This window comes from Glycine max, chromosome 14 (assembly GCF_000004515.6).
Source record: "Glycine max cultivar Williams 82 chromosome 14, Glycine_max_v4.0, whole genome shotgun sequence".
Lineage (NCBI taxonomy): Eukaryota > Viridiplantae > Streptophyta > Magnoliopsida > Fabales > Fabaceae > Glycine > Glycine max.
The window spans coordinates 4,775,700-4,803,435 of record NC_038250.2 but is presented as its reverse complement, the minus strand read 5'-3'; the positions used below and the strand labels follow the sequence as shown (position 1 = coordinate 4,803,435).

The 27,736-nt window shown below is 35.3% G+C and overlaps 4 protein-coding genes across 9 annotated transcripts; 1 reads left to right on the top strand and 3 right to left on the bottom strand.

Moving 5' to 3' along the window:
• Positions 1–4,553: 4,553 nt before the first annotated feature.
• On the top strand, positions 4,554–8,355 carry LOC100776429 (probable LRR receptor-like serine/threonine-protein kinase At3g47570). The gene is made up of 2 exons (XM_006595806.4): positions 4,554–7,279; positions 7,680–8,355. Exons 1-2 carry the CDS (start codon positions 4,594–4,596, stop codon positions 8,033–8,035), a joined length of 3,042 nt encoding a protein of 1,013 aa, XP_006595869.2. The 5' UTR covers positions 4,554–4,593; the 3' UTR covers positions 8,036–8,355.
• A 997-nt stretch (positions 8,356–9,352) lies between these two features.
• Positions 9,353–10,697, bottom strand: LOC100527890 (uncharacterized). Of its 4 annotated transcripts, none has more exons than XM_006595476.4 (2): positions 10,069–10,697; positions 9,353–9,577 (listed from the first exon to the last, which is right to left on the bottom strand). In XM_006595476.4, the coding sequence occupies exon 1, from the start codon at positions 10,541–10,543 to the stop codon at positions 10,103–10,105; it is 441 nt and encodes a 146-aa protein (XP_006595539.1). In that variant the 5' UTR covers positions 10,544–10,697; the 3' UTR covers positions 9,353–9,577; positions 10,069–10,102.
• Positions 10,698–13,140: 2,443 nt separating this feature from the next.
• On the bottom strand, positions 13,141–19,229 carry LOC100812772 (serine/arginine repetitive matrix protein 2). 2 transcript variants are annotated; one of them, XM_006595804.4, is made up of 5 exons: positions 18,429–19,229; positions 18,184–18,301; positions 16,242–16,356; positions 13,969–15,270; positions 13,141–13,681 (listed from the first exon to the last, which is right to left on the bottom strand). In XM_006595804.4, the coding sequence occupies exons 1-5, from the start codon at positions 18,637–18,639 to the stop codon at positions 13,421–13,423; spliced, it is 2,007 nt and encodes a 668-aa protein (XP_006595867.1). In that variant the 5' UTR covers positions 18,640–19,229; the 3' UTR covers positions 13,141–13,420. The 2 variants fall into 2 exon arrangements, with proteins under 2 accessions (XP_006595867.1, XP_006595868.1); XM_006595805.3 differs by lacking the exon at positions 18,429–19,229 and adding an exon at positions 17,130–17,277.
• A 2,783-nt stretch (positions 19,230–22,012) lies between these two features.
• LOC100500435 (uncharacterized) lies at positions 22,013–24,931 on the bottom strand. Of its 2 annotated transcripts, none has more exons than NM_001251118.2 (6): positions 24,815–24,836; positions 24,524–24,643; positions 23,112–23,155; positions 22,464–22,572; positions 22,324–22,379; positions 22,013–22,222 (listed from the first exon to the last, which is right to left on the bottom strand). In NM_001251118.2, the coding sequence occupies exons 2-6, from the start codon at positions 24,617–24,619 to the stop codon at positions 22,129–22,131; spliced, it is 399 nt and encodes a 132-aa protein (NP_001238047.1). In that variant the 5' UTR covers positions 24,620–24,643; positions 24,815–24,836; the 3' UTR covers positions 22,013–22,128. The 2 variants fall into 2 exon arrangements, with proteins under 2 accessions (NP_001238047.1, XP_014621937.1); XM_014766451.3 differs by having other exon boundaries at positions 22,021–22,222; positions 24,810–24,931.
• Between the last annotated feature and the right edge of the window lie 2,805 nt (positions 24,932–27,736).

The window sequence follows — 27,736 nt, the reverse complement described above, 5'->3', positions numbered from 1 at the left end:
TTTTGCACTCCCACTAATTCCTAACTGCAGTCTGTTTGTTGTTTTTTGTGGTTTTTGTCTTTTTCAGATGACTTCTCGCAAGCGTCGTGCCGTGCCCACACCAGGGGAAGCGTCCAACTGGGACACTTCCCGCTTCACATCTGAGATTGCCTGGCACAGGTACCAAGACAACATTCAGCTCCGGAACATCCTTCCGGAGAGGAATGTTGAACTAGGACCTGGGATGTTTGACGAGTTCCTCCAGGAACTCAGGAGGCGCAGATGGGACCAGGTGCTGACTCACCTTCCGGAGAAGCGGATTGACGTGGCTCTGGTGAAAGAGTTCTATTCGAACCTTTATGATCCAGAAGACCACAGTCCACGATTCTGCAGGGTGCGAGGACAGGTCGTTCGTTTTGATGCTGACACCATTAACGACTTCCTCGACACCCCGGTTATTTTGGAGGACGGGGAGGAGTATACAGCATACACCAGATACCTCAGCACTCACCCCGATCCTGACACCATCGCGGCCACACTGTGCACTCCAGGGGGGCGCTTTGTCCTTAATGCTGATGGTCTCCCCTGGAAGCTCCTGAGGAAGGACATGACGACACTTGCTCAGACATGGAGTGTCCTTTCTTATTACGATCTTGCGCCCACTTCTCACACTTCTGATGTTAATCTTGACAGGGCCCGCTTGATCTACGGTTTGGTGAGCCGCATGGACATGGATGTGGGCAGCTTTATATCACAGCAGATCAGCCAGATTGCCCAGTCCAGCACCTCGAGGCTCGGGTTCCCAGCGTTGATTACAGCGCTGTGTGACATTCAGGGGGTGGTTTCTGATACCCTGATCTTTGAGTCACTCAGCCCTGCGATCAACCTAGCCTATGTGAAGAAGAACTGCTGGAACCCCGCCGACCCATCGATCACTTTCCCTGGGCCTCGCCGCACACGTACCAGAGCTTCAGCATCAGCTTCCGAGGCCCCTCGCCCTACCCAGTCTCCGTCTCAGCCATCCCAGCGACCGCGACATCCACCTGCTTCCACCTCAGCATCCATGGACATGCATGGGCAGATGCTGAGGTCCCTTCACGTTGGACAACAGCTCATCATGGAGAATATGCATAGGCTGTCCCTACACCTGCAGATGGATCCCCCGCTCACCACTCCAGAGGCCTATCGTCAGCGAGTCGCCTGGCCAGGAGACCAGCCCTCCACTGACAGGGGGGAAGAGCCTTCTGGAGCCGCTGAGGATCCTGCAGTCGATGAGGACCTCATTGCTGACTTAGCCACTGCTGACTGGGGCCCATGGGCGGACTTGGGCGGAGGCAGTTGATTTTTCTTAATGTTTTCCTTTTATTTTCTGATGTTTCTTTTATGTTTTGTTTTCTTTTGTGTTTTGTGGTCTGTTTAGGTATTAAAAAGAAGTAGTAGTAATAATATGAGAGATTTAGCATTTGTTTTCTGAATAATAATTGCATGATAACTTGAGCGGTCATAATTTTTTAGCTTGTTCTGAAAGGTTGAAACACTTGAGATGCCACTAGTCCTTGGAAACATTGGTTCTGGAAGCACGAGTCAGGTCAGGAAGTGGAACATGAATAGCACAAGGTGGGAAGGATAGTCTGATGGAACAAGGTCATAACTGGTATGCCGTATACTTACTTTAATTCCGGTGAGAGTGTGAACTTAATTGTGAGAGAAAACGCCTGTTTTTAAGTTCCTGGTTTTGCATCACTCTTGGATTGTTAGAATAGTTACTTAAGGTGGAAATGATCAAGGCCATGCTTGTTAGCTACTTAGCCAAAAAGCCAACCCGACATCATTTTTCCTTGCACCCATGATTGAGCCTATATATCATATTATTTTATTCTGAATTAACCCTTAAGCCAATAAAATGATAAGTCCTAACCTTTAGGATGATAAGAGAGCAAAAATGGGTTATAAAGGTCTTAATTTGGGGGATTTTGGAAAATAGGTAGCTAAGACAATGGTACAGCATGTAGTAAGACACCTCTTATAAACTAGAAGCCCGAAAAAAAAAAATGAGTAAAATAAAGGGCAGAAACAAAGAGCAAGAGAGGTGGCAAAAGAAAAAGTGTTGCGGGGAAATAAAAGGGTTAAGAAGAATGCATCGGAAGTATTAGAAATTTTTGCTCTCTTAATCCTAATTTGAATTTTCAAGAAAAACCATGATTTTTGTGAGCCAAGCCCCAATACAAGCCAATAAAGTCCTTAGTGATCCACCTGAAGGTAACTAAAGATAACTATACTTGAGAGGAAATGCAAAACTTTGGAATCTTACTTGCAGGTTGTTAGAAGATTGCAGACACTAAACCATACACTTGTGAGCAGAGGAAAACACCAGCCTTGTGAGGAAAGTAAGGCAAGCCAGATTTGATCAAGATTCCAAAGGACTGACTAACCACTTGTGTGTTTTATGCTTTCATTTTGAGATGTTGACAGATGCGGAAAGGACCACTGGAAGAAGGAGGAACTAAGGCCATTGACAGTGTTGAAACACTCAGAACTTGTTTGGAAATTATTTCTATTTTTGGTTTGCTTGGGGACAAGCAAAGTTTAATTTGGGGGATTTTGATAACTGCTAAATAATTGTGAATTTATAGGAGTTAAATAGTCAAATTCTGGCTTAAAATTAATTATTTAGCAGTTATTTGTAATTAAAATTGAGAAAATTAATTTAAATTGAATTTCTGGTTGCAGATACGAAAAATAAGGTTGCATTTAGCAAAAGTGGCACAAAAAGGAAGAAAAAAAGAAGAAATTCTGAAGCAGGCCCAATCCAATAGGGGCGCTCAGCGCGCAGGAGGCTCTAAGCGAGCAACTAACTGGAGGCGCTGAGCGTGGCGGAAACCGTTACGCGCGCTAAGCCAGCCAGGCGCCCAGCGCCCGATCCAACAGACGCACAGGCGCCCAGCGCCCGATCCAACAGAAGCACAGGCCCAGCGTGCATGGCGCACCCAGCGCGCGATCTGAACGCGCTAAGCGCGAGGTGTGGCGCTGAGCGCAACTACGAAGGCCCATAAGCCCACTTCAGCCACTATAAATAGAGAGGCAGTCCCAAGGAAATTTCATCCCATCTCAGAGCATCACTCTCAGTACTTCAAGCCTGAGTTTTCTTCCCTCTTTATTCTTTGTTTTGTTTTGTTAGCCTTCCTTCCTTTCATCCCCAGTTGTAAGCCCTCAATGGCCATGAGTGGCTAAACCCCTAGCTAGGGCCTGGCAGGCCTAAAAAGCCAACGATGTACAATGAGCTTCGAGAGTTATCAATGCAAAGGAATTTATTCCAGGTTTTTCTGTTCTATTTCTTTTCTTTTATTCTTGCATTCATTTTTAGATCTCTTTTTGGGTTTTAATCGCTCGGGAGAGGGTAATTCTCAATAATATCTAAGATTCAATGCATGCATCAGTTTTAGGGGTTAATCGCTTGGGAAAGGGTAACACCTAATAGAACATTTAAAGAAAAGAATCATTGGGTTAGCATTGCTAGGCATAGAATGATAACTCACTGCCCATGCATTTAAGCAACATCTAGAACTTAATCTTAATGCATTTTAATTATTGAATCTTCACAAAGGCATTTGGGAGATAGGTAGTTAAAATAAGCTTGTCAACGTGAGGCATCAGGGGCAAGTAGTCAACAGATGTGGGTAGAACTAACACCATTTCATTGATAATGAAGATCATACTTACATGCATCGTAGGCCAATTGGGTTTGTCTGGTCTTGGCATTTCTATCAATTGTTTTTCCCTTTACTTAATTGTTTTAGTAATAGCACTCTTTACTATTCCTACTTTCATTTCTACTTTACTACTTTACTCCCACTTACAAATTGAGAGGTATCGAAAAGTGCAATAAAATCCCTGTGGACACGATACTCGGACTTCCGAGCTTTACTACTTGTCACGATTTGGTGCACTTGCCAAAGTCCTAACAATTATATACAACTTATATTTAAATTTATTATATACAATTTTTATATGAATGATATTTAACTTTTTTATATAAGAATATCTTTCATTTTTTTAATTTGAAAGTATAACACTTCTATTTTTTTAAAATTATTATATATTTTATTTATGTTGTGTTAGATGAAAAAATTAGGTAAAAGTTATTATATTTTTTGACAAACATTTACATTTATTTTTACAGTTAAATAAAAAATTTAATTTAAAAGTATAAAAAATATATATTTTTTAAACTATTATATATTCTATTTATATTAGATAAAAAAGAAACAAAATTTATCATCTTTAATAGACATTTATGTGCATTTTTACGGTTAAATAAATAAAGAACTCAAACTTTTTGTTTATCTCTCACGGTTCAAACAAACAAACAAATGCAAGGGATGTCAACAAGTCTTGCTTTAAAATTTGTGTTCCCATTATGTACAACTTATTAATGACAACTCTTGCTTTAAAATTAATATAATTGACTATGATTGCATCGGGCTTCACTTTAATTCCCTCCTTAAAACGACTTGCAGTCAATTGTTTTACAAAAGATCTACTAATTTTTTGAGTCTTATTAGATATTCCGTGCTTCCACCCCAATCCTACATCATTTGTGCTCTATGCAAAATAATGGCTCTAACTTTAGTCATGTTTCTTCTCAGCCTTGTTTCACAAAGCATGGTGTCCATGATGCCAGGTACAGTGGGTCATTCTTTGAGTGCAGAGAGTGATAAGGTGGCTTTACTTGCTCTGAAGCAAAAGCTTACCAATGGAGTGTTTGATGCTCTTCCATCATGGAACGAGTCTTTGCATTTGTGTGAGTGGCAGGGTGTTACATGCGGCCACCGCCACATGAGAGTCACAGTATTGCGCTTGGAAAATCAAAACTGGGGTGGTACTCTTGGACCATCCTTGGCAAATCTAACCTTCCTCAGAAAGCTCATTCTTTCCAACATCGACTTGCATGCCCAAATTCCTACGCAAATTGATCGACTAAAGATGTTGCAGGTTCTTGACTTGAGCCACAACAATCTCCACGGTCAGATTCCTATACACCTTACCAACTGCTCTAAACTTGAGGTAATTAACTTGTTGTACAATAAACTCACCGGAAAACTTCCCTGGTTCGGAACTGGATCCATCACAAAGCTTAGGAAGTTGCTTCTCGGTGCCAATGATCTAGTTGGTACTATAACACCTTCCTTGGGGAATCTTTCATCCCTCCAAAATATTACACTTGCACGAAATCATTTGGAAGGAACTATACCTCATGCTTTGGGCCGGTTATCAAATTTGAAAGAGTTGAATCTTGGTTTAAATCATTTGTCGGGAGTAGTCCCTGATTCCCTTTACAACCTTTCCAATATTCAAATTTTTGTTCTCGCAAAAAACCAGTTATGTGGTACTCTTCCATCAAACATGCAACTTGCTTTTCCAAATCTTCGAGATTTCTTGGTTGGAGGTAACAACTTCAATGGAAGTTTCCCGTCTTCAATATCCAACATCACCGGATTGCACGTGTTTGATATCTCCTTAAATGGTTTTAGCGGATCAATTCCTCCCACTTTGGGAAGCTTAAACAAACTAACGAGGTTTCACATTGCTTATAATAGTTTTGGAAGTGGGAGAGCTCAGGATTTGGATTTCCTTTCCTCATTAACCAATTGTACTCAATTGCACAAACTTATTTTGGAGGGCAATCAATTTGGTGGTGTGTTGCCAGATCTTATTGGAAACTTTTCTGCCAATCTCACTTTGCTTGATATTGGAAAAAATCAAATATCTGGAATGATACCTGAAGGAATTGGAAAGCTAATCGGTTTAACTGAGTTCACTATGGTAGATAATTACCTAGAGGGAACTATTCCAGGTTCAATTGGAAAGCTTAAAAATCTAGTAAGATTCACCCTGGAAGGAAACTATTTGTCTGGTAATATTCCTACCGCCATTGGCAATCTTACTATGTTGTCTGAACTTTATCTGCGCACAAATAATCTCGAAGGAAGCATTCCTTTAAGCCTTAAATACTGCACCCGCATGCAGTCAGTTGGTGTTGCTGACAACAACTTGAGTGGTGATATCCCTAATCAAACATTTGGCAATCTAGAAGGCTTGATAAATCTTGACTTGTCCAACAACTCTTTCACTGGTTCCATTCCTTTAGAGTTTGGAAACTTGAAGCACCTTTCCATATTATATTTAAATGAAAACAAGTTGTCTGGTGAAATTCCCCCAGAACTTAGCACTTGTTCCATGTTAACAGAGCTCGTGCTGGAGAGAAACTACTTCCATGGAAGCATACCTTCGTTCTTGGGCTCTTTCAGATCCCTCGAAATCCTAGACCTTTCTAACAATGACTTGTCGAGCACAATCCCTGGTGAACTACAAAATCTGACTTTTTTGAATACATTGAACTTGTCTTTTAACCATCTTTATGGTGAAGTTCCTATAGGAGGTGTCTTTAATAACTTAACAGCAGTTTCACTCATTGGAAATAAGGATCTCTGTGGGGGGATACCTCAACTGAAGCTCCCAACTTGCTCTAGGTTGCCGTCAAAGAAACACAAGTGGTCTATTAGAAAGAAACTCATTGTCATCATTGTAATTGGAGTTGGAGGGGGTTTGGTCAGTTCCATAATATTCATCAGCATCTATTTGTTCAGAAAAAAGCCCAAAATATTTTCTTCATCACAGTCTCTGCAAAATATGTACTTGAAGGTTTCTTATGGAGAGCTGCATGAAGCTACCAATGGATTTTCTTCATCCAATTTAGTAGGTACCGGAAGCTTTGGTTCTGTGTATAAAGGATCTCTTCTCCATTTTGAAAGTCTTGTTGCTGTAAAGGTGTTGAACCTTGAAACTTTTGGGGCATCAAAGAGTTTCGCAGCTGAATGCAAGGCTCTAGGAAAGATCATGCACAATAATGTTCTCAAGATCCTGACATTTTGTTCAAGTGTTGATTATAATGGGGATGATTTCAAGGCTATAGTTTTTGAGTTCATGCCTAATGGGAGTCTAGATAGTTTGCTGCACGGCAATGAAGAGCTCGAGTCTGGAAATTTCAATCTCAACCTTCAACTTTTGCTAAATATTGCTCTTGATGTTGCTAATGCATTGGAATATCTTCATCATGTTTCTGAGCAAGCTGTAGTCCACTGTGATATTAAGCCAAGCAACATTCTTCTTGATGATGACTTTGTTGCTCACTTGGGTGATTTTGGGTTAGCGAGGCTCTTTCATGTGCTCACGGAACATTCCAGCAGAGATCAGATTAGTTCGTCTGCAATTAAAGGAACCATTGGATATGTTCCCCCTGGTAAAGTTCTTTCTGTCCTTTAAAATATTTTACCTATGCTTTTAAATTACCTTGTGACAAGTTATGTGGTTGATTTTGTGTTTTTATAAGAGATCTTTATTGTCATTTAGATTAGATAGGATCATTGTTGTCATAGTTTATTATTGCTTACTCTCAAATTGTACAAAGTCAAAGTCTTTAGCTTTAACACTTTGAACCCTGATCTTAACAACTGTCCCACTCAAATTCATTCTCATAAAAGTATACTATGCACGAAAATATATGATTGAATGACCGTTTACAAATTTTTTACATGCATTAGTATATTCTAGTTAAATTATAAAATGATTTGGTTATAATCAATATGTGGTTGTATTTGATATGTGCTTCATTTTTGTCTAAATTGCTGTTGTTGGAACAGAATACGGAGCAGGTGTACGAGTATCACCAAAAGGAGATATCTACAGCTACGGAATTCTTCTGTTGGAGATGCTGACGGGAATGAGACCAACAGATAACATGTTTGGTGAGGGTCTTAGCCTACACAAATTCTGTCAGATGACAATTCCAGAAGAAATAACTGAGATAGTAGATTCACGTTTGCTTGTGCCAATTAATAAAGAAGGAACAAGGGTCATTGAAACCAACATCAGGGAGTGTCTGGTGGCCTTTGCTAGGATTGGAGTTTCATGTTCTGCAGAATTGCCCGTTCGGCGAATGGACATAAAAGATGTGATAATGGAGTTGGAAGCAATCAAACAGAAGCTTCCCCAGTAGGTACCATTTTTGGGATCAGCAATTAACTGGGTTTTCCTGTAAGCTGGACAAGTCTTGCATCCATCACTTGTTTTGCTTTTTTTTTTTTTTTTTGACATTTACCGTCCTTTGAACTCCATCAATTCCTTAGTGATGTAACAGTCTTTGTATACTACTACATGAGCCTATCTCTCGCATGGAAGCGATGAGAAAATAATAGACAATAAGTCACAAACAATCTAGTGTGAATGATTTCCCGCAAGGCGGTGACTGTCATTGCATTGAGTTGAGAAGGTGCATCCCTTCCTTGTCTAATATCAAACTCCATCACTGATCTGATTGCAAATGCAGCCTCCATTAGATTGTGCTTGTAACATTCTGAAGCCACGGAGGAAAAAGATGTTTTCCTAATCCAATTGCAGATTTGGAAACCAAAGTACAATGTTAGGGCAATCTATACCTAAGTGCTGTAACTTTCTTTAAAACCACTTTATAACTTTCTTTAAAACCACTTTATTTATTTATTACTAATATATTACAAATTTGGATTAGACATATAAATTAAAATTATAAAAACATAACAAAGACATAATATGAATAATCGATCACCTATAGCATATTGTAGGGCAATCTATACCTAAGTGCTGTAACGCATACCAATTCTGCATAATTTTAATTCTAACACGGCTGTTCTCATTTTAGATGTTTGGACACCCTTGAACCATGTTTCAATTCTATTTACATCCCAAATTTAGCACTTACAACAGATCTTTCGGCAAACTATACATTAAAGCACCTAAAAGGTTGAGAATAACTTCCAAATGAACTTTTTATGCAACAACCTATGCTAATTATGCAGAACTGCCCTGCCACACTACACCATTTTTCTGATTTAATTACTTAACATGAGATTTTTTCCTACCACACCATTCAAGGTATTTGATAACAAAATACTTGGGTAAACATTTATATGAAATTTGTTTATTAATTTGATCTTATCCAATTTAGTAGGCACTGGAAGCATTGGTTCTGTGTACAAAGGATCTCTTCACCATATTGAAAGACCAATTGCTGTAAAGGGGTTTTGAATCTTGAAACACACGGGGCATCAAAGAGTTTCATGAATTCACCAAAAATAAAAAAATCAAAGAGTTTCACGGCTGAATGCATCGACATGGAAAAGTTCAAGCGCTGGAGTCTTCTCATGATCCTGACCATTTTGCTAAAATTGAGTTGCAAGTTATGCAGAATTCACCACTCGTATAAAAGATGTTGAATTGGAGTTACGTGCACTTATCCAAAAACTGTTTTTCAAGAAACAACTGTTTCGAAAATTAGTTGCGTTAACCTTAAGATTCTCGTTTGGATCCATTCACCATTACTTGTTTTATGCAGCTTATTGTTGTCTGCGCCAATTCAATTCCCACATTGCGATTCAAATGCAAACAGTTTCTGTCTTAAACCATTCTCACGCGATTCGATTTAAGAGAGAAAAGAATAAAGAGATCAAAGTAACCATTTGCGCGTTCACACTTTTTCCGAGCACAGCTGCATTTAAACGCCCTGCAATGGGATTTGCTCGTGAATAATATAGCTAAACAATTGAAACTCAAATTACGCTCTTCACCTTTCACTGATAATCATATAATCAAACCTCATACGAACTCAATTTCAAGAAAACAAAGACATTGAATTAGATTTATGGAGTGAAGTTAGTTTTTAACCGAACCCAAACTATAATAATCTACAATCGAGCGTTTCCAATTGGAAGAAAATTGTTCAGCTCATAACTCCAGAAACTTAATTACATCGTCGAAAATCTCCCACTCTGTTCAGGTAACTATAGTTGAAAGTGAGAAGCAACATAATCGAAAAGATTGATCCAAAACAAAATCCACAAAGCCCTAAAAAGCATTACAATTTGATAGCAGTTCAGGTACATAAACAGAGTTTCCTCACAGGAACGAGCACGATCGGGATCGATATATAATAGTAATAGTAATATACACAATCATAGTAAAACAAAAGGAAAAAGAAGAAAAAGGAGAACTCACCGAAAGAGGCGCGTGGATTGAGAGCGCGTGGTTGTCAGCGCTTGGAGGAGTTGTTATCGTAATCGATGATCTCGGAATCGGTGACGGATCTGGAGTGCTGGACGATGGAGCGGCCGATAGAGTTGATCCAATCCTCCTTCTCCTTCTCGGAGTCGGCGATGAAGTACATGGTGTCGGAGCGCGTGGAGAGCTCGAAGGCGTTGGGCTTGTTGAGGATGTCTTCGGCGCCTTTGACGGTGAGGCACGTGGCGACGGGGACCACGCCGCGTGGACGAGACGCACGCGTGACGGCGGAGTCCTTGAACCAGAAGAGCTTGCCTTGCTTGAGGACGAACCAGCGGCGGCGCCAGGTCTTGATGTACTCGCCCTGCTTGGTGAGCCAGCCGGTCCGCTCGGGGTTCGACCAGAACTCGACGCCGTCGTAATCGGTGGCGTTGTCCGTCATGCCGGTTGCCGCGCGCCACAGGCTCGCCATCGGAGCTCGAAGATGAGAGGGCAGAGAAAGAGAATAAACACAGCTCAGGAGAACCAAAGAAAAAACCAACTCACTCACGACATTGCGTTGCTGGCTTTGCCCTTACCGTGTGCACAAGATTCTCTCTCTCCCCCACTTTTTTTCTTTTTTTAGCTCGTAAGTATTCTTTTATTATTTTTGTCTTAATCCCTATTCGTGTAATGAGAGTTTGACTGTTATGTAATTTGGTAAAAAGGTAAGAAAAATCTGATTAAAAATTGTTTTTATTAATAATTAAATTTAAATAATATCTAAAATGATTTAATTTTAATTTACACATTAACTACTTGTACTTATGAATCACTTGAAGATGATAAAAAGTAAATTTTTTGAAAAAAAAATAATTTTTTTTATTAAATTACTATTTTAGTCCGTCGAGGACCACCATATCATCAGTCACCGAACAAAGTCTTAAAAGTGAGTCTTGGAGATTATTAAAAGAGAGAGAGGAAACTTCATTAACACTGATGAGTCAGGTTTTCTTAGCGAATAGTAATTATTAATAAAGTTAATAGAAATGGTAATTAAAAAATTTTAGTCTCAAAATATAATATTTATCGCATTAATTTCTAAGATTAAGAAAATTCTAAATAAGTTTTTTTATTTACCTTTTCGAATTTACTATTAAACACGTGTTAATATTATCATTTAATTTTTTTAATTTTAGATTAATAAAACTGATGGATTACACTTAATAACTTATTTTTTAATTTTTTAGTTTCAAAAATTAATGTGGCAACACTATATTATCATGGGCTAAAATGATAATTTGTTTTTTTATAGAGTGCATTTATATACTTTATAATAAGGGTTCATTTAATTTGTTAAAAATTATGATAATAACTTCACTTAATAAGATATTTTAATAAATTTTATTTATATTTTTCATTGTTATCCATTGTTGATTAAATAAGTTATATGAGTTAAACAATTTACAATGTACAGAATACATATAATGTACACTCTCCATTCCTACACTTACAGTAGTGCACACTCTATCTTTCCCTCTATCTCTTGGGGTTTTAAGTTTTAACACAGTAACTCCAGAAACAGTGTTCTTTGAAGAAGTGATCCAATGGCAGTTTTTCGTATCCTAAGATTAATGCAAAGAATAATTTATGTAATGTACCAAAACATGAAAAGAATTAAACACAATATACATAGTGGCAAAAGAATGACAAGGCATTGCTTTGTTTAGGAAAAACTACAGTTTCACATATATCAACTTGATAAGTCCTAATGCTTCAGAAATATCAATGCGTAGGAACATCTTTTACTGTTTCAAGAGTAATACGAAAATCAATAGTAAGGATTAAGCTTCTGCCTTAATCTGGTTTTAATTGTGAAACAAATTTTAATCATTTCTGAACAGTCAAATCACGTTATCAATTATTTAATAGATATGTTACAATTTAAATAATGATAAAAATTTAAAAAAAAAATCAAATATTAAAAAACAAATGCAAAAAAAAAATTATTAGAGATCAAATACAAAATTCGATTATATATTAAAAATAAAAACATATTTAAGTCTTTTAAAAATTATATCAACAATGAATTACTATTAAAAAACTATATAAGATTATGTTATATTACCCATGTATTATAACTTGTTTTTCTATTCATAAAAATCAAATGTAATGATTAAAGGATTTATAATAACTTATATCATATTCAACCAAATAGATTAGACTCCACCTACTTATATTATCTAGCTTTACTTAGATTCATATAATATATTAACTACTCCCTTAGGAGTATATATTATAGATAAGATTTTAAAAGCATTTTATAATATTTTTTTACTTCAGTACTTAAAGTAATAATTTATAAATAATGAACTTAATGAGTCACCATCAAAATTTAATGAGAAAATTATTAGAAAAGTTCTTTTAGAAAGAAAAAAATTGAAACCAAAATAAAATGCGTGTTTGGAAACTCGTTACGGAACCGAAAAATCACGTCTTATGAGTAAAGGATGTGAAAGCAACATGTAGCTTCCAATTGGACGTGGAAAACCACATTGAGGATCCGTAACCAAACAAACTGAAAGTTTAAGGGCTGATTACACGTTACGAGGATATTAATACCCTACAACAATTGTCCTAAAATTATTACTTTTAATTAAATGTGTAAAATTAAACTAAATTTAAATATATATGTATCTGATATATATATATATATATATATATATATATATATATATATATATATATATATATATATATTGTAAGAATAGTCCACATATCAGAAAATAATTCTTAATGAAGCTTCTCTCCTCAACAATTCTTTTTATATATTCTTATTAAAAAATTTAAAGTTCTTATTAAGTAAATCAACTCACAAGTTTTTACAAAATTTTAAAACTACTTAACATTCATTAAACAAATTCAATTCTGTACAATATACTTTTTTAAAATGCTTGTGGATGAAAATTAGGTTGATTAATGCAAGTCCCTGAGAGAAGTTGAGGTGAAATTTTGTAAATAGCAGGTCGAGGTTAAATATGTCACCCAGATATTAAAAAAAAGATGTGCTAAAAAGTGCCAAATCGCATGTTGCTAGCATTTCTAAAAAATACAATGCCACACCATTTCTACAGTTTTCGTATGAAATAACACCACTTGAAAAAAAAAAAAGGAGTATTACAATTTCAGCATATAGCTTATCTATCTAAAATTACAACTACCATCCCACAAGGTGATATCACTCCCAGTAAACTTTACATAAATTGAAGCTTGGTTAGCTCCATACAAAAATCCAATATGGCTGAAACTCAGGATATGAATGGTTGTGCCATTAAAATGTAGGTAAAGGATTCCTCAATGTGAGAATCGTTTACCTACCCCGCACGCTGGCAGAAGATTGACCACTTCTCACGCTGACAATATCATCATCTATTTCACTATTATCTAAACAAAGACCATTTTGGTTTACACTCACTTCAGAACTAGCATTACTGCTAGTAGCATGAGGAGAGCCGGAGATACTACCAGTTCGGCTACGCTGAAGCCCAGACCTCACACTATACATTGAAGAAGCTGGAATTTTTGTCATCAGTGATGGCCGTAAATCGCCTGGAGCCCTTCGCCTTATATCCTGTTCAAAGAGAAAGTTAAATTTATTAGGACGAAAAATATAATTTAATCAGTTCTAATTAATTTGATTGTTGATAAAAGCCATGAAATGAGATGAAGGCTCTAAATGAGAAACTCTCGAATAGCTAAATAACCTCAAAACATTATGCATCCAGAAATGGAACAAACTAACGTAGCATTTAATAGTTTTTTTTTTTTATATCCAGAGTAGCGTTTGAGATGAAGTTGCATTACAAGTTTATCCTCAATTGGTAGAACAAATGCAGAAAATGTGCAGAAGATGCATACCATATGCCTAATAGCCATATCCAAGGATTTCTTTGAGAGTGATCTTCCGAAACCCGAGCTATCTGGAGATGAAGATGACTTGCCAGAAAGATTATGGAAAGAGTTCTTGTCATCCAGCCTTGGTGGAGCTAGTTTTCGCATATTTATTACCCTCTCAACCATTTTGGTGCCCATTACAACAGGACTAACATTGTCATTTGCCTTGGAGTATGCACGATTAACTGCTGGCATAGAGCTTCCAGTTGGACGAGAAATGCCATTGGAGGAACGTCCTCTTGAAGGAGAGCATGATTGCCGCCTTGGTCTACCATTAGAAGCAGGCTCAACAGATGAGGACCGTAGATTAGGTGCTCCAGGCCTCCCCCTAGTTGTTGACAGTGACCTTTCTGGAAGCGTTGTCCTCAAATTGGGTGGAGCATCAAGTGAAAAGCCAGGCATCTCCGATGGCTTCCATTGTCTTGATTTCACAGTTGGTGAAGTGCCACGGGATGGTACTGGCTGCCTTGATATCACAGGAGCTGACTTGGAGACTGAAGAAGTCTTAACTGAAGGAGAAGATACAGTGGGTACATTAGGTGGTGTTGACGGTCGGCGAGCTGGGGTTGATGCCCTTGATGTAGGTCTGGATGCAGGTAAGGTAGGCTTGGTTGTCGGTGTAGAAGATCTTGCATTAGATCTTGACAAAGGTGTAGAGGATCTAGATGTAATTGTTGTTTTAGCTGCAGATATTGTAGTAGTTTTAGTGACAGAAACTGAAGTCTTAGGAGCAGAAACCATGGGCTTGGCTGAGGAAACCGAGGTCTTGGTGGAACCTACGGTTGTCCTCATTGAAGGTGTGGTTGTCTGAGAAGTAGGTGTTGAAGGTCTGGCTGATTTTGAAACTGCGGTAGGTGTTGAAGGTCTAGGTGATTTTGAAACTGTGGTCAATGTAGAACGTCCAGCAGGAGTTGTAGATCGTGACCCAATATTCCCTGATGATGAGTGCCTCCTAGTTACACCACCTGAAGAGGTCAACCCAGGGGAGGAGGCTGATTGTTTAGATACTAAATTGCTCCTTCCACTATGTTCTGACAGATTCTCTGATGATGAGGGCCTCCTAATTCCACCACCTGAAGAGGTCAACCCAGGGGAGGAGGCTCGTTGTTTAATTACTGAGTTGCTCCTTCCAGTAAGTTCTGACAGATTCCCGGCTGATGAGGGCCTCCTAATTCCACCACCTGAAGAGGTCAACCCAGGGGAGGAGGCTGGTTGTTTAGATACGAAGTTGCTCCTCCCAGTATCTTCTAATGGAGAATTTGCAAACTACAACCACAAGGAAACAAATACATGAAAAATTATTTTCTGACCATTAGCAAGAAAGAAAAACAAAATCATACTATTATGAACCATATGTTAAGCACCAATCATGCATTACTTAGGAGTTTGGAACTAACAAATAGATGCAGAGCATCACTTTTATGATTTTATCACTATAAATTGCAAAAAGCTCAAAACTAATATTCTCAATTTACTCAGTGAAACCTACAAATCTCAGTGCATAGTTTTTGTTTTGATAAAAGAAATTTATGGGGATAAGGAATCCTCCTAAACAAGGAACAAAACAGAAAACAAACAAGGAAAAAGAAAATCTTAGTAGCAGAGCTCCCCAACCCCTCAGCATATCTAATAGCGAAACCCCTTTAAAAAGGCCACGTGCTTCGTACCAAATAGACTATGAAGCTCAGATACCTCTCTTGTTTGACGTGTTGGAATGTAGTATAGATTGCAAATTACCACAAAATTTAGCCTCTTTACTTCTACCAAAACGATGAAAGTTATTCATCAAGAATTGGTCTAGGGAAGTAGGACTAGAAGAGCCTAAGACACATAAAGAAATTACAACAGAACAATGCAAAAGAACAAGAGAGGATCTTTTAATAACTTCTATACTTGAAGCAGTGATCCTTTTATTAACAAATAATTTAATCAAAGCATGTCACTGAAAGTTGGGAAAACATGCAGGGCCGTGTATGCAAATTAGCTACTTGTAATAAGGCATCTGAAACTGAAATTATGCAATAACTCAACCAATTCCTCAACTGCTTAAGTTCATCATGCATAATGAATAATAATGATATTGCTAACAAATGGACTTTCATCAAAACCAGGAGTTTACAAGGAGATGTACAATTTCATTAACGAATTAAAACCAGATGCCAAAGACAACATCTGCCAATTACCATAAAATGATAATATAATTGACATAATCCAAAACATTCAATGAAATTGCTTACTCGAGCTTTTAATGGTGTGGGACGGACAGTTGGAGCCCCAAGCTGGCTCATAACAGTTTTTGATGTTTCCATCTCCAAAGAAGGGAAAAGGGGAGTCCCAGGTGGGGTTAGAAGCCTGAAAAGAAAAAAAATGCTAAGCCCCAATTGGAACAATAATCATTCTGCTCAGGCCGCCAAAGATACCACGCTATCTTTAATAATGAAAAGCTATGTCTGGATATTAGTGTTTGACTGTTTGCTAATTCGTTTCTCATTAGTTCATGCTTCACACACATAAAGGTTCTATGCAAGAACTTAGTTAAAGTCAATGATTTCAGGAGAAGATGCATAATAAGAATGAGATTAATAAAAATGACAATAGGGATAATTATATAGAAAATAAATTGTTAAGTTGAATACATTGCCAAATTAATTACGAGGCATTATGAACTTGTGCTGATTGCTGAATGCAGATGGAAGGACCTGTGATTTCTAACAATTTGGCTTTTTTAAGCCAGGGAACAAGAGGAACTAGCCACCAGGCTTCAGTTTTACAATAAATCTAATAGTCATCATCTTTTAGACTTCTGGTTATGGAAAAAATAGCTTGTTTGTAAGGCACAAAGGCTATCCACTTTTAAATTCTAGGAACTGTTTATTTGTGTTTCTTTTTTAAAAAATGCATTTTAATTTTAAAAAAGCTTAAAAATATGTAATAATTGCATAAATTTTTAAAAAAAGAAAACCAAAAGCCTCGGAAAAAGCTTTACTTTTTTCCTCAAAAGCTAAAATTGTAGCCATTTGGGGGTGGGGGCTCATCTTTTTTAAGCTTAAACAGACGCTTAATAGTTTGAGAACACTATACCCATACTACACTTCACAATTAAGCTTATTTAGAGAAGTCTTAACTCTTATGCTAAAACCCGAGTTCTGAATAGCTTAGTGCCTGGGTCCATATCACATAACTTTCCCAAGTCCCATGGATGTATTGCTGATATCTATTCATGATTCAACCACTGAGAACTACAATTACTCCTCAACCCCCGTCTAGTGCCAACTGTCAAAGATCAGGTGTAATAGACAAAAACTTCCTTAGCATATAATAGATCAGAGACAGCATGAGTGTTAATTATTAGCATATCATATCATATTCTAGGGAAATAATACACAATATCCTTGGCCCCCTTATTTAAGGAATAAGCTTTGGATTCTAACTTGCTGAGATAAGATTAAGGTCTTACAGGCCAATGACAAAGAGTGCTACGTAGTACCTACATGCACCCATGAAACAATAAGGAATAACGGAAACACATCCATTCACAATTGTTGAATTTAAATTCATAATAATATGTTGAGGCAAATGACCAGATGTCTCTTAATTTTCTTTTTTTTTTTCCTCTTTATTATGTGAGATCAGGGAACAATGTCAAATACTCTGGCCACAGATGCCAAAATACCAAAGTAATTCACGCTGTGTTTCTGATGCTCTCATCAAATTTTACCAAATGTTTGTTTAGATTTTGTTAAGGGAGAGACTGAATTAACAAATGTTTGTGTGAAAATGCAATCAAATAAGGGCACTTAATCCACCATAAAATTTCAATTATAATCTCATCTGTCTAACTCACAACTCATTCTAGACAGTCCTCCCGCATTTTCATATTTTTTTCAAAAATCTAACTCAATTGTCCATTTCATATTAGTAATTGCAAATGACAGTTACTGCTTCAAAGTTGAAGTGATATTATTACAATTGCATCATGTGTAGGATTTGGATTTTAGAGCAGCTCAATTACTCCACAAATTTGAGCTAATATCAAGTGTAAAATGCTAACTCATTCTTATCCAACACAAAAAAGAAATAAATTAAAAAACTCAAAAACTCCATCATTGCACTAAACTAATTACAATAAAAATGAAGGCTAAGCATTACAAAAAAGTTAGAAAGGTAAACAGAATATACCAGTCATAGTCATTCTTATCATTTTCCGAATTGAGAAAATCATCAGCACCGGTCTTCCTCGCCGGAGCCGACGCAGCCGGCGGAACGTTAAACAAGGGAGAATTTCCCGGATCAGAGCCTGCAACACAAAAAACACATAACAACACACCTCAAACCGTGCAAAAGACACAATCATTCCGCAGTTCTTCGCACTAATAAAATTAACAAAACTGACATCACAAAAATGAAAAAAAAAGCATTGATACCTAATGGTGCTGCAGCGTCGAAATCCTCTGCTGCGCGGAGCAGGAGATCGTTGCGCTCCTTCTCGCGGTTCCGCATTTCAAGGAACAAAGCGAGCTCGTCGTCCCTGTCCATGACGCGCGGAGAGGAGGACCTGAGAGCCGCCAATTGGTGCCGCCTCTGATTAAACGCGTCTTGCATTTGCAATTCCACCGCTCTGAAGCTCCGATTCATCGCAAGGAACGAACGATTAGGGATGGATCGATGGAGCGATGAAGAAGAAGAAAAGCCCCAAACGACGAGAAGAAGAAGAACCTAACTCAGCTCCATCGTTTCACATCAACAACCGCGCACCAACCGAATAACCAAAAATAGAAATCAAATAAATTGAAGAAAAAAAAGGGCTGAATTAAATAAAAGGGGCTTTGGTTGGAAACTATTGCGGAAAAAACAAAGTGGTGCGGTGTGGTCGGGTTAAGTGGAATGAGAAGGCAAGGAGAAGGAGCATTGGGATTGGAGAATGTTGGAGAGACTGAGAGTGAAGAGAAGGGCGTGACATTGAGAGGTAATAAAAGGCAAGTTTGAAGATGGAGGGAGAGAAGGTGGTGCTGTTTTTTAATTTCTATCACTTAAAGCCTACGTTACATGGTTGATGGATTGGATGGTTGGGTGAGTAATCACCCTAATGCCCTCTTTTTTTTTTTATATATATACACAAAAATATCTCTCTGTTTCTCTTTTTGAATCTTTTGCCAATGGTGGTGACTTCACAACTATGCACTCATGATTCATGCAACCCCCCACACCCCAAAGCAGTTCTTCAATTCTTGCTTTTTCTGCCGTGAATAATCATCCTCTTCCCCGTATGGCTTCTTCCCATAAGGGATAACTAAGTAAGAGACTTAGCTTATTTAGATAACATACAAATATAAATTTTATTTCACAAAATTACGATAACACCATAAAAAAATAAGAATAATTATTTGTTGTTTTATCTTTACCATAAAAAATTAATTGATTTTTTTTATCACGAATCTAATCCAAATACACATAGCAGGGGACAAAATTATAGTTATCGATTAAAAGGGTGAGCATTGATTAAAAAACTAAAAGGAAAAAAATATTAGTGTATAAAAACATAGAATAACCTAAAAAAATTACTGTATAATACAATTTTATACATCTCAGTAAAAAATTAATTTTTTAATTAATGTGATACTAATTAATATTTATTAACTAAAAACTAAACATAGAAAACAAACTAAATATTTTCAAATTATTTGGAGTTTCTTATTAAGTTGTGTTTAGTATGAAAGATAGAAATAATATTCCCAAGAAAATTTTGTATTTTATTACGTAGAACTCACATTTCTTATATATATATTTTTTTATTTCTCATCTCTAAACCAAACAAAATCTTCTTTGATGTATAAATTCAATGCAGACGTCATATATAAGATGTTCATTCCATTCTCACTTCCAAAAGATCTTTAGCAATAGTACTTCCTTGTAGTTAACGCCTTCATTTGGTAACTAATTTTATTTTTTTATTCATAAAAAAAGTTAAAGCATTGCTATTTTAAAGGAAGGAACCAAGAGAGAGAGAGAGAGAGTACAGAATTTATAAATGATGTGGAAAATTTAGGCAGAATTAAATAAATGACTTGAGAAATTTAGGCGCCAAGTTAGTTATTAGTCAAAGCCAGCCAAGCCTTTTGGCAATTATAAAGAGCAGTTTTAGCGGGAATAACTTATCAATCACGAACCATTGCATATAATATAATAGGTTGTGTCATTAGAGTAGTTAATTTGGATGACAAAAATACAAGCATTAATTACGTGTTTAAGCAACTAGTGCTTATCTTCAATTGCTCAATTAACGAGGCTCTAATAGGTATCAGAATTTGGTTGATTCGACACTCTCGTTACTCATATCTAATTATGTCATTATCCAGGATTACTTAATTTACTTAAGAATTCTTGATTTTTTTACAATCGAATTAATTCTTAAAAGTACTCCCTCCGTTTCAAAATACATGTCCATTTTGGAGAAATTTTTTGTTTCAAAATACATGTCCATTTGATAGTTTAAGGATGCATTTTGACTATTTTGCCCTTGCCTACTAATTAATTGGATTCTAGTTTTTTGTTCACAATAATTAATAATGGAGGGAAGTTTTTTCAATTGAGTTTTAAAAAACTTTGATAACCGAACTATGCCAATTGAATTTTTTAATACCGAAGCAAAAATAATGCCATTTAGTAGTATTGGTATTGCCAGTATGTATTGGTATTGTAATTTGATTAACTTTAATTAATTTTGGTATTGGGAGTAATTATGAGGTGGGATAAATAAATATAAAATGGAGAAAATAAAGGACAAGGGTAAAATAGGAACTTTTGTGTCAAATTAGCCTGTCCTTGGTTACCGCAATTTCTCAAAAATGAACATGTATTTTGAAACGGAGGGAATATTATATTGATTCCATGCAATTTAAAAAATAATACAAGAAACACGTTGCTTATAGTACTGATTATCATTCACTAGGGTATCACTATCACCCTTATATCCAACCAGATTCCACTTGAAAAGAACTCGGAATAGAGAATAACCGCAAAATGAGGCAAAGAGTGGTTTGATGCTTTTCAATTAGCCTTTTTTATATGAAAGCTTGCCTCATAAAAACTTAGTTTAACAAGATTATTTTAATAAATCACAACATAAAATTTATGAATCACATTCATAAGTTTAACCAAACACCTTCAATTTTTAATTTGAACATTTACATGATTGAGCAATGATATTTATACATTTCACTCCCTGTAACTCACTTTTACTCCATTTTTTTTAAAAAAAAAGGAGAAAAAAGAGATAGAATTTTCTTTTTTAAAAAAAAAATTCTTCAAAAACACAGTCTAGACAAATACTTTTTTAAAAAATTATTTATTTGATTTAGGTTAAATTGTAATTTAAATTTCAATAATTTCTAATTTTGACCCCTATTTTTCCCACAATTCTCTTATTTTAAAAATTTTATAATTTTGATTCAATCTTTAATTTTATATACATTTATTTCTTTTATTATTATATTTTAATTCAATTATTTTTTATGATATCTTAAGTGAATATGTTAAATCTAGACTTCAATTGGACAAAAAAATAAGAAAGAAAACATACAAAATTGAGAATTGGATAAAAATTGTGATTTTTTTTAAAGAAAGAAAACAAAATCACAAGAGAAAAAAAATAAGAAAATCAAAAATCATAAATTAGGAATTATAAAGACATCAAAATTACAATTTAACATTTTATTTATAAAAAAACACTTTTAAGAAAAATAAGCTTAAATAAACAAACCTTCTATCATTTTCTCACTCTACTTTTTCTTTTTCTCTCTATCTCTCTCCTCCCTCTACCCCCAAACCACTCCAAAATGGGGTGGACAATTATCATTTCCCTATATGATTTAGACAAGTTCAAATAAGTTCTTTAGAAAAGCTTCCAAATACCCCATAAGTGCTTCAGTTTGACACCACAAGCCAATGAAGATCAATAATACAACTAGATAAACAGCATTGATTAGAAGTTTTAACATTAGTTTTTTTACATCAGAATTAACAATAAAATGTATTTAAATTGTCTTTTGGGCAAAACGCAGATGTATTGAACAACAGAAGAAGGGGGATTAAAGAATGTACAATTGAATTGTCAAAGGCAGATGACTAAGCATCATCTGCATCACTTCCACCAACATGTGCTTCATTGCCGACCCAATAATTATTATTGTTATTGCCATCAGGACCTGACACCTTGTACCTGGCCAAAAGTAAAAAACACGTTTAATCACCATATACTTGTCTCTCAAAATAGCTTCACATTATATTAACAATGTTTTCTCACACAACATTACTACTGACCGTTCAATTACAGATTTTCCTTCCTTGTACTTCTGGCTTTTTTCATGAGCAGTCTCCTGAAAGAAGCCAATATGGTAACTGATTAATTCTATATACAAACAGACAAAATCATACTCTTGAAGCACTGTTACAAATCTTACATATTTCCAACCCACAATTGATCCACAGCCCACACAGAAAATGTCAGCCACAGTATGCATCCCAGTGGCCATCTGTCTGTCCTCATTTTCTCCAGTAGTAACATTCACGCTGTAAAAGAATCAAATATATTAACTGCACCCATGAACAGAACCAAATGTGAAACATAACGTGACCAGAGCATTAGACATCCAGAGACATGAAGCCATGAATAACAAACAAAACTCTTCTGCATGATACTTTCTTTGGTTACAAGTTACACAATCACCTAAATGTCAGATGATGAGAGTGGCGGCAATTATGCATTGTTCTTGTTATGTAGCTTTGAGGCACACTCATATGATTTCTATTGCCAAGTCATAAATACAAGCACGAATGGATTCATGATGGACATGCATAAAACAAGGACTACAATATATATCCTCAAACAAGTTCTTGGACAAATAAAATGTCATTAATTTCTCCTTTATTTTTATTTTTCTGTCTCAGCTTTAGACAATATAAGGGGCAAGCAACTATATTCCTATGTATTATCACTGATAGTCCAGATACAATCATAAAAATACCAAAAGAGAACATTTATCTTAGTTTTTGTTTATAGTAATCACATAATGATAGGGTTCCAAAATCTAAAATCAAGGATAACTTACACCTTACTGAAGAGATAAGCTCTCCCATGTCTGCTGTGGAAAGCCTGAATAAAACAGCACAAGAAAAAACGGTAGTCAGAATATATATTTAAGGAAAGGCCAATAAAGAATTGCCAGGTGACTCAGTTCCAACTAAAAATCACTGCAAAAGCAATGATAAAGGAAAAGGACTAAATTTTGGAAAAGCTTAACAGTTAACACTATCAATATATAAATCTTATATGAAAGATGAGATCCCCGTTTGGCCAACTGGCCATCTGTCAGGTAGCCTAGATAAGAAGCACTTAGTAATCAATCCAAATGGACTTCCATCATGAACCACTAGTAACAGAATTAAAAGAAACATCTGAGCAACCAAAAATGAGTGAATATGTAACAAAGTCAGCCAAAGCCCAAAGGCAACATGTTCCTACACATGAAGATGCAAAATGAAGACAATGACGTAACTGATACTTTGGTCAATTGACACTACTTAACACAACCAATTTTCTCTAACCAACATAACAAAGTGGGTTCAAATTCAAAGAGGAGCAACAATGCTATTCGTGAGAGCACTTCTGTGTGTAAAGAAGCAAGGAAGCCAAAAACTCTGCCGCTTATACTTTATTCACACATCTTTGAATTACAAAAGTATGAAAGAATCAAAATATGAATAGCTTGGCTTTTCACAGCTTCTCTGTGAAATACACCAACCAGCTATACAAAAGTGGTTAGCCAATTATATAGAGGACATCTTTCTCCACTGTGCGTACAGACATGATACAACCAAAAAATTATATACTTCCTCCCTCTGTTCTTTAGCAAAGTAAATATTTAAGAACATACAGCATAGAGTTAATTATTCAGAGTTAAACCAGCAACGAAAATTCACCTCCCTAAGCACTCCAATCCATTTACTATTACAAAATATAAACAAAAATACAGAACACAACAAATATCTTCATGATTTACAGGATCTTAGCAATTCAGTCCATTTACAAAAATAATTGTTAACAAGCATGCAATTCATTGAAGGATTAAACTGTTGATTGCTTGGTCGCAGAGACTCTGATACTCACATCAATGACCAACTCTCCTAAAAGCTTTATTAAGTGAAGGCTCATAAATTAAGACTTATAAGTTGTCTTATATATTCATATAGGAAGCAATAAGCATTTCAAAGGTGTTAAAGCAATTAGCAGATTATGTTTATGTTACGACCAAGCAATTGGGAAAAGAAGAACAAAATCCTAAAATTGAACCGAGGGAGGATAAATAACAAATAAATAGCAACTAAAAGATGAATTTGCACTGTCAAAAATTTATGGACAGAGTATTTAAAATCACATTAGTGCACAAAGTCATCATGCAACAGATAAATTAACAATAGTATGATGAAAGCGTTGAGGGAAGGGAACAAAATAAAACCAAACCTTGGAAACGATGTCTTCATAGAGAGCGAGGTGGGTGCGGCAGTGTTTGCAGGTATAGATCTGCCCCTCCAGATGGGTCACAAACAGCCTCCCCATACCTCAAATTCTGAAAATTCTACACTGAAGAAGATCAACCAGATAAATGGGTCAAAGCGAAAACTCGAGAAACGACCCAGTCAAACCGAAATCACGCAAAGGTCAAATTGAAGCGGTGAAGATGAATCTCATTAGATTTGCGTGAATAAAGGACACGAAGAAGAAGAAGAAGGGAATCGTTGATAATAACCTTACCTGAGAAAAGGTTTAGTTTGGTGGGGAAGAGAAGAGAAGAGTACGCAAGAATTGTGGAGAGAGAAGCAATCAATCATCGCTTTTTCTGCGAAAGAAGGACCCGAAAAGACGTGTCTTCTTCCCCTGTGGTATCTAATTGTTTATTTTTTCATCAGCTTAATTAATTACATAATGATCTCTTAATTATAAGTATTTAATTGGGTCTGTTTAATTACATCCTCCAATAATTATTTTAATATCATTTTAATTGTGCGCTTTTTCGTCAATCATATTAGTTTGATGGATGAAAATAAATATTTTTATATTAATTTTTAATATACTTTACGTACAAAAAAAAAATTGTATATGTGATTCTCAATATAACTTTTATTGGTCAAACTAATGAAATGGACAAAAATAATATAATTATAGTATTTTTAAATAATTGAAATATCTGGTTTAACTTTTTAATAATTAAGTAAATTTTTTTAATAATTGAGAGATTCAATTAAATATTTTATTTATAATTAAGTCTTTTTTATTTCATTTATTTTTATTTTAATATGGTTAATGCAATATTACATTTTATGAATTAAAAAGAAAAAATATTCAAAGTAATATATAATATTTATGTTAATAATATATTTTATGGTTATTTCTGATAATTTTTCTATTTATGGTTTTTAAAGTAATTATAATAAAAATAATAATCTTGCTAATATGTGATAATTTATTAAGTATTAACAAATTTATATTATTAGTATATTTTAATTAATTTCATTAATAAAACCTTTTATATAAGTATCTTCAATTCTTAATGCAAGGTTGATATGCTTGATTAACTAAAATACTTGCAAGAAAATTTTATTTCACGTCTGTTCACTCTTTTGATGAAATGTCACTGGATATTAAAATTTCAGATTATTAGAATTTTTTAGGCGAATATCACAAAACAACATAAGAATCCCAAACTACCACTCATTGGGAGTTATTACCCACATTACCACACTCATAAGAATCCCATTGCATTTCTGAAAATCTAATTCAGAGTGCAAATTTTGTCATGCACTCCCACTATGGCTTCGTCTTGCTGCGTTCAATAACTATTTTTAAAACAAATATAAATTACATTGTGGTTTCCCTTATTATTTAGCAAATCATATGGACTCATAGGCTAAACAAAAATAATAAAGTAAAAAGAAGAATTAACCATTCATAATCATAAGATAGTAGATCTTTCCTTTATACGTATATTAATTTGAGATTTAATGAATTTATTAAATTACATTAAGCACCATGTATTATCAACTCATTACAAACAAATCACTAAAGTAAATTAATTCAAACAATCTTTACATAAATGCATGAAAAAACAACATATTTTATAAAGTTAAAAGAATAAATGGAACTCAAAATTGTTAATATATCAAACAAAATTATCTTCTGCCGTCATCATTCATCAATATATATGTCTTTGTTTTTTCTTTTCCAAAATGATACAGTAATGATTTTCTCTGTGCGTGTGTGTGTGCGTTTTGGGTTATTTTGAACCTAGTTATTTCAATAATGCCAGTGCATAAAAAATGGCCCATTAAGCCCATTGGGCCTAAGATGTGTCCAGGTACCCATCACCGGTAATGTTAATACATTTTACGCATGCCCACTGCCTATCACCAAGGTCAAAAACTAAGTCAATTCATAAATGGGCGACTTTTATGATATATAACGTTTAATTTCATAAAAAGAAGTTTAATTGATATTCACTGTTAATATAAAATATTCATATTTTCATATTTAATAAGATGTTATCTTATCGTTGCATTATATTAACAAATAAAATGACCTTGTAAAACAATTAAATCTTATTAAATATCTGTATACAAATATTTTATGCAAAGCATTACCGAGCATGTGATTCAATTAGAAGAGTTATTTTAGTTTAAATATTTAGAAGAGTTTTATTTTGATAATAATCATCATCAGCTTCAACAGAATTGGGTCCTATAAGATTATTGTAGACACTCTATATAAAAAAAGCTAACACAAAACTCAAAAGCAATGGTCTCAGATAAACCGAAACATGCAGTTATCATGGCATGTCAACCAGCCCTTCCTTTAGTCACATGTAGTAGAGGTAGTATCTCAACTCTGCTGCATGTGTCCTGTGCCCAGTAACGTGTGTTTATTTGGATCATGGGATATTATAAAAAGTTGATCTGGATTGAATTATTAAAGGTAAACCACTTTCCAAACCCATTATTATGGTACTATTTTGTCAATAGAGCACGATAAGCTACTAGGCTGTAAAGAGAGTAAGAAGAATGTGATCCAAGAACTACTAGGCTCAAATGAATTAGAAATTACTTCTCATCAAGTGTTTGATGTGGGAAATGTGTGTGTGTGAGAGAGAGAGTTATTATTAACACATGTTGATGTCGGAGTATGTCCCTAAAAATTGAAGGTCCCAAAGTTGCACCCAAATGGAATATATGGTTATCATAAAAAATGCAAAAAGTCAATTGGAAATCCCATAATACATACATATTAACCAAATAACCATCCTTTTATTTAAATTTCCAGGTGTATTTGTGTGCTTCTAATCATGTTTAACCTATAATTTAACCTTGTATAAAATCCCATAGTCCCCGACATTAATCATTGCTAGTGTCAGTTCCAAACTGTTACCGATTTTCCGTCATTAGTGTTAATCTTTTTGCCTAATTGTCAATGTCGGGGTTCTGTTGTCGTGATTGCACGTGTGATGTTCTTTGCTTCTAGTGCGTGGCTCACACTGAAATAGTTACGCATCTCATATACTATCATCAATCATAATCGAAATTTATTCAGTTTCCGATTTATATAGCTCACACTTTTCATTTTTCTAAATGTTATTATTGTGTTTGAATAGTCATTAATCAATTTGAGGGGCGTTGAAATTTCCAA

Excerpts from the sequence above, each read along its gene's own strand:
- LOC100776429 (XM_006595806.4), top strand. The coding sequence starts at position 4,594 with ATGGCTCTAACTTTAGTCATGTTTCTTCTCAGCCTTGTTTCACAAAGC. Across the intron at positions 7,280-7,679 it reads CATTGGATATGTTCCCCCTG|AATACGGAGCAGGTGTACGA; the intron begins GTAAAGTTCTTT and ends TTGTTGGAACAG.
- LOC100527890 (XM_006595476.4), bottom strand. The coding sequence starts at position 10,543 with ATGGCGAGCCTGTGGCGCGCGGCAACCGGCATGACGGACAACGCCACC.
- LOC100812772 (XM_006595804.4), bottom strand. The coding sequence starts at position 18,639 with ATGAATCGGAGCTTCAGAGCGGTGGAATTGCAAATGCAAGACGCGTTT. Across the intron at positions 18,302-18,428 it reads CGACGCTGCAGCACCATTAG|GCTCTGATCCGGGAAATTCT; the intron begins GTATCAATGCTT and ends TTTGTGTTGCAG. Across the intron at positions 13,682-13,968 it reads ATATGGCTATTAGGCATATG|GATATAAGGCGAAGGGCTCC; the intron begins GTATGCATCTTC and ends CTCTTTGAACAG.
- LOC100500435 (XM_014766451.3), bottom strand. The coding sequence starts at position 24,619 with ATGGGGAGGCTGTTTGTGACCCATCTGGAGGGGCAGATCTATACCTGC. Across the intron at positions 23,156-24,523 it reads ATGAAGACATCGTTTCCAAG|GCTTTCCACAGCAGACATGG; the intron begins GTTTGGTTTTAT and ends TGTTTTATTCAG. Across the intron at positions 22,223-22,323 it reads GGAAAATCTGTAATTGAACG|GTACAAGGTGTCAGGTCCTG; the intron begins GTCAGTAGTAAT and ends ACTTTTGGCCAG.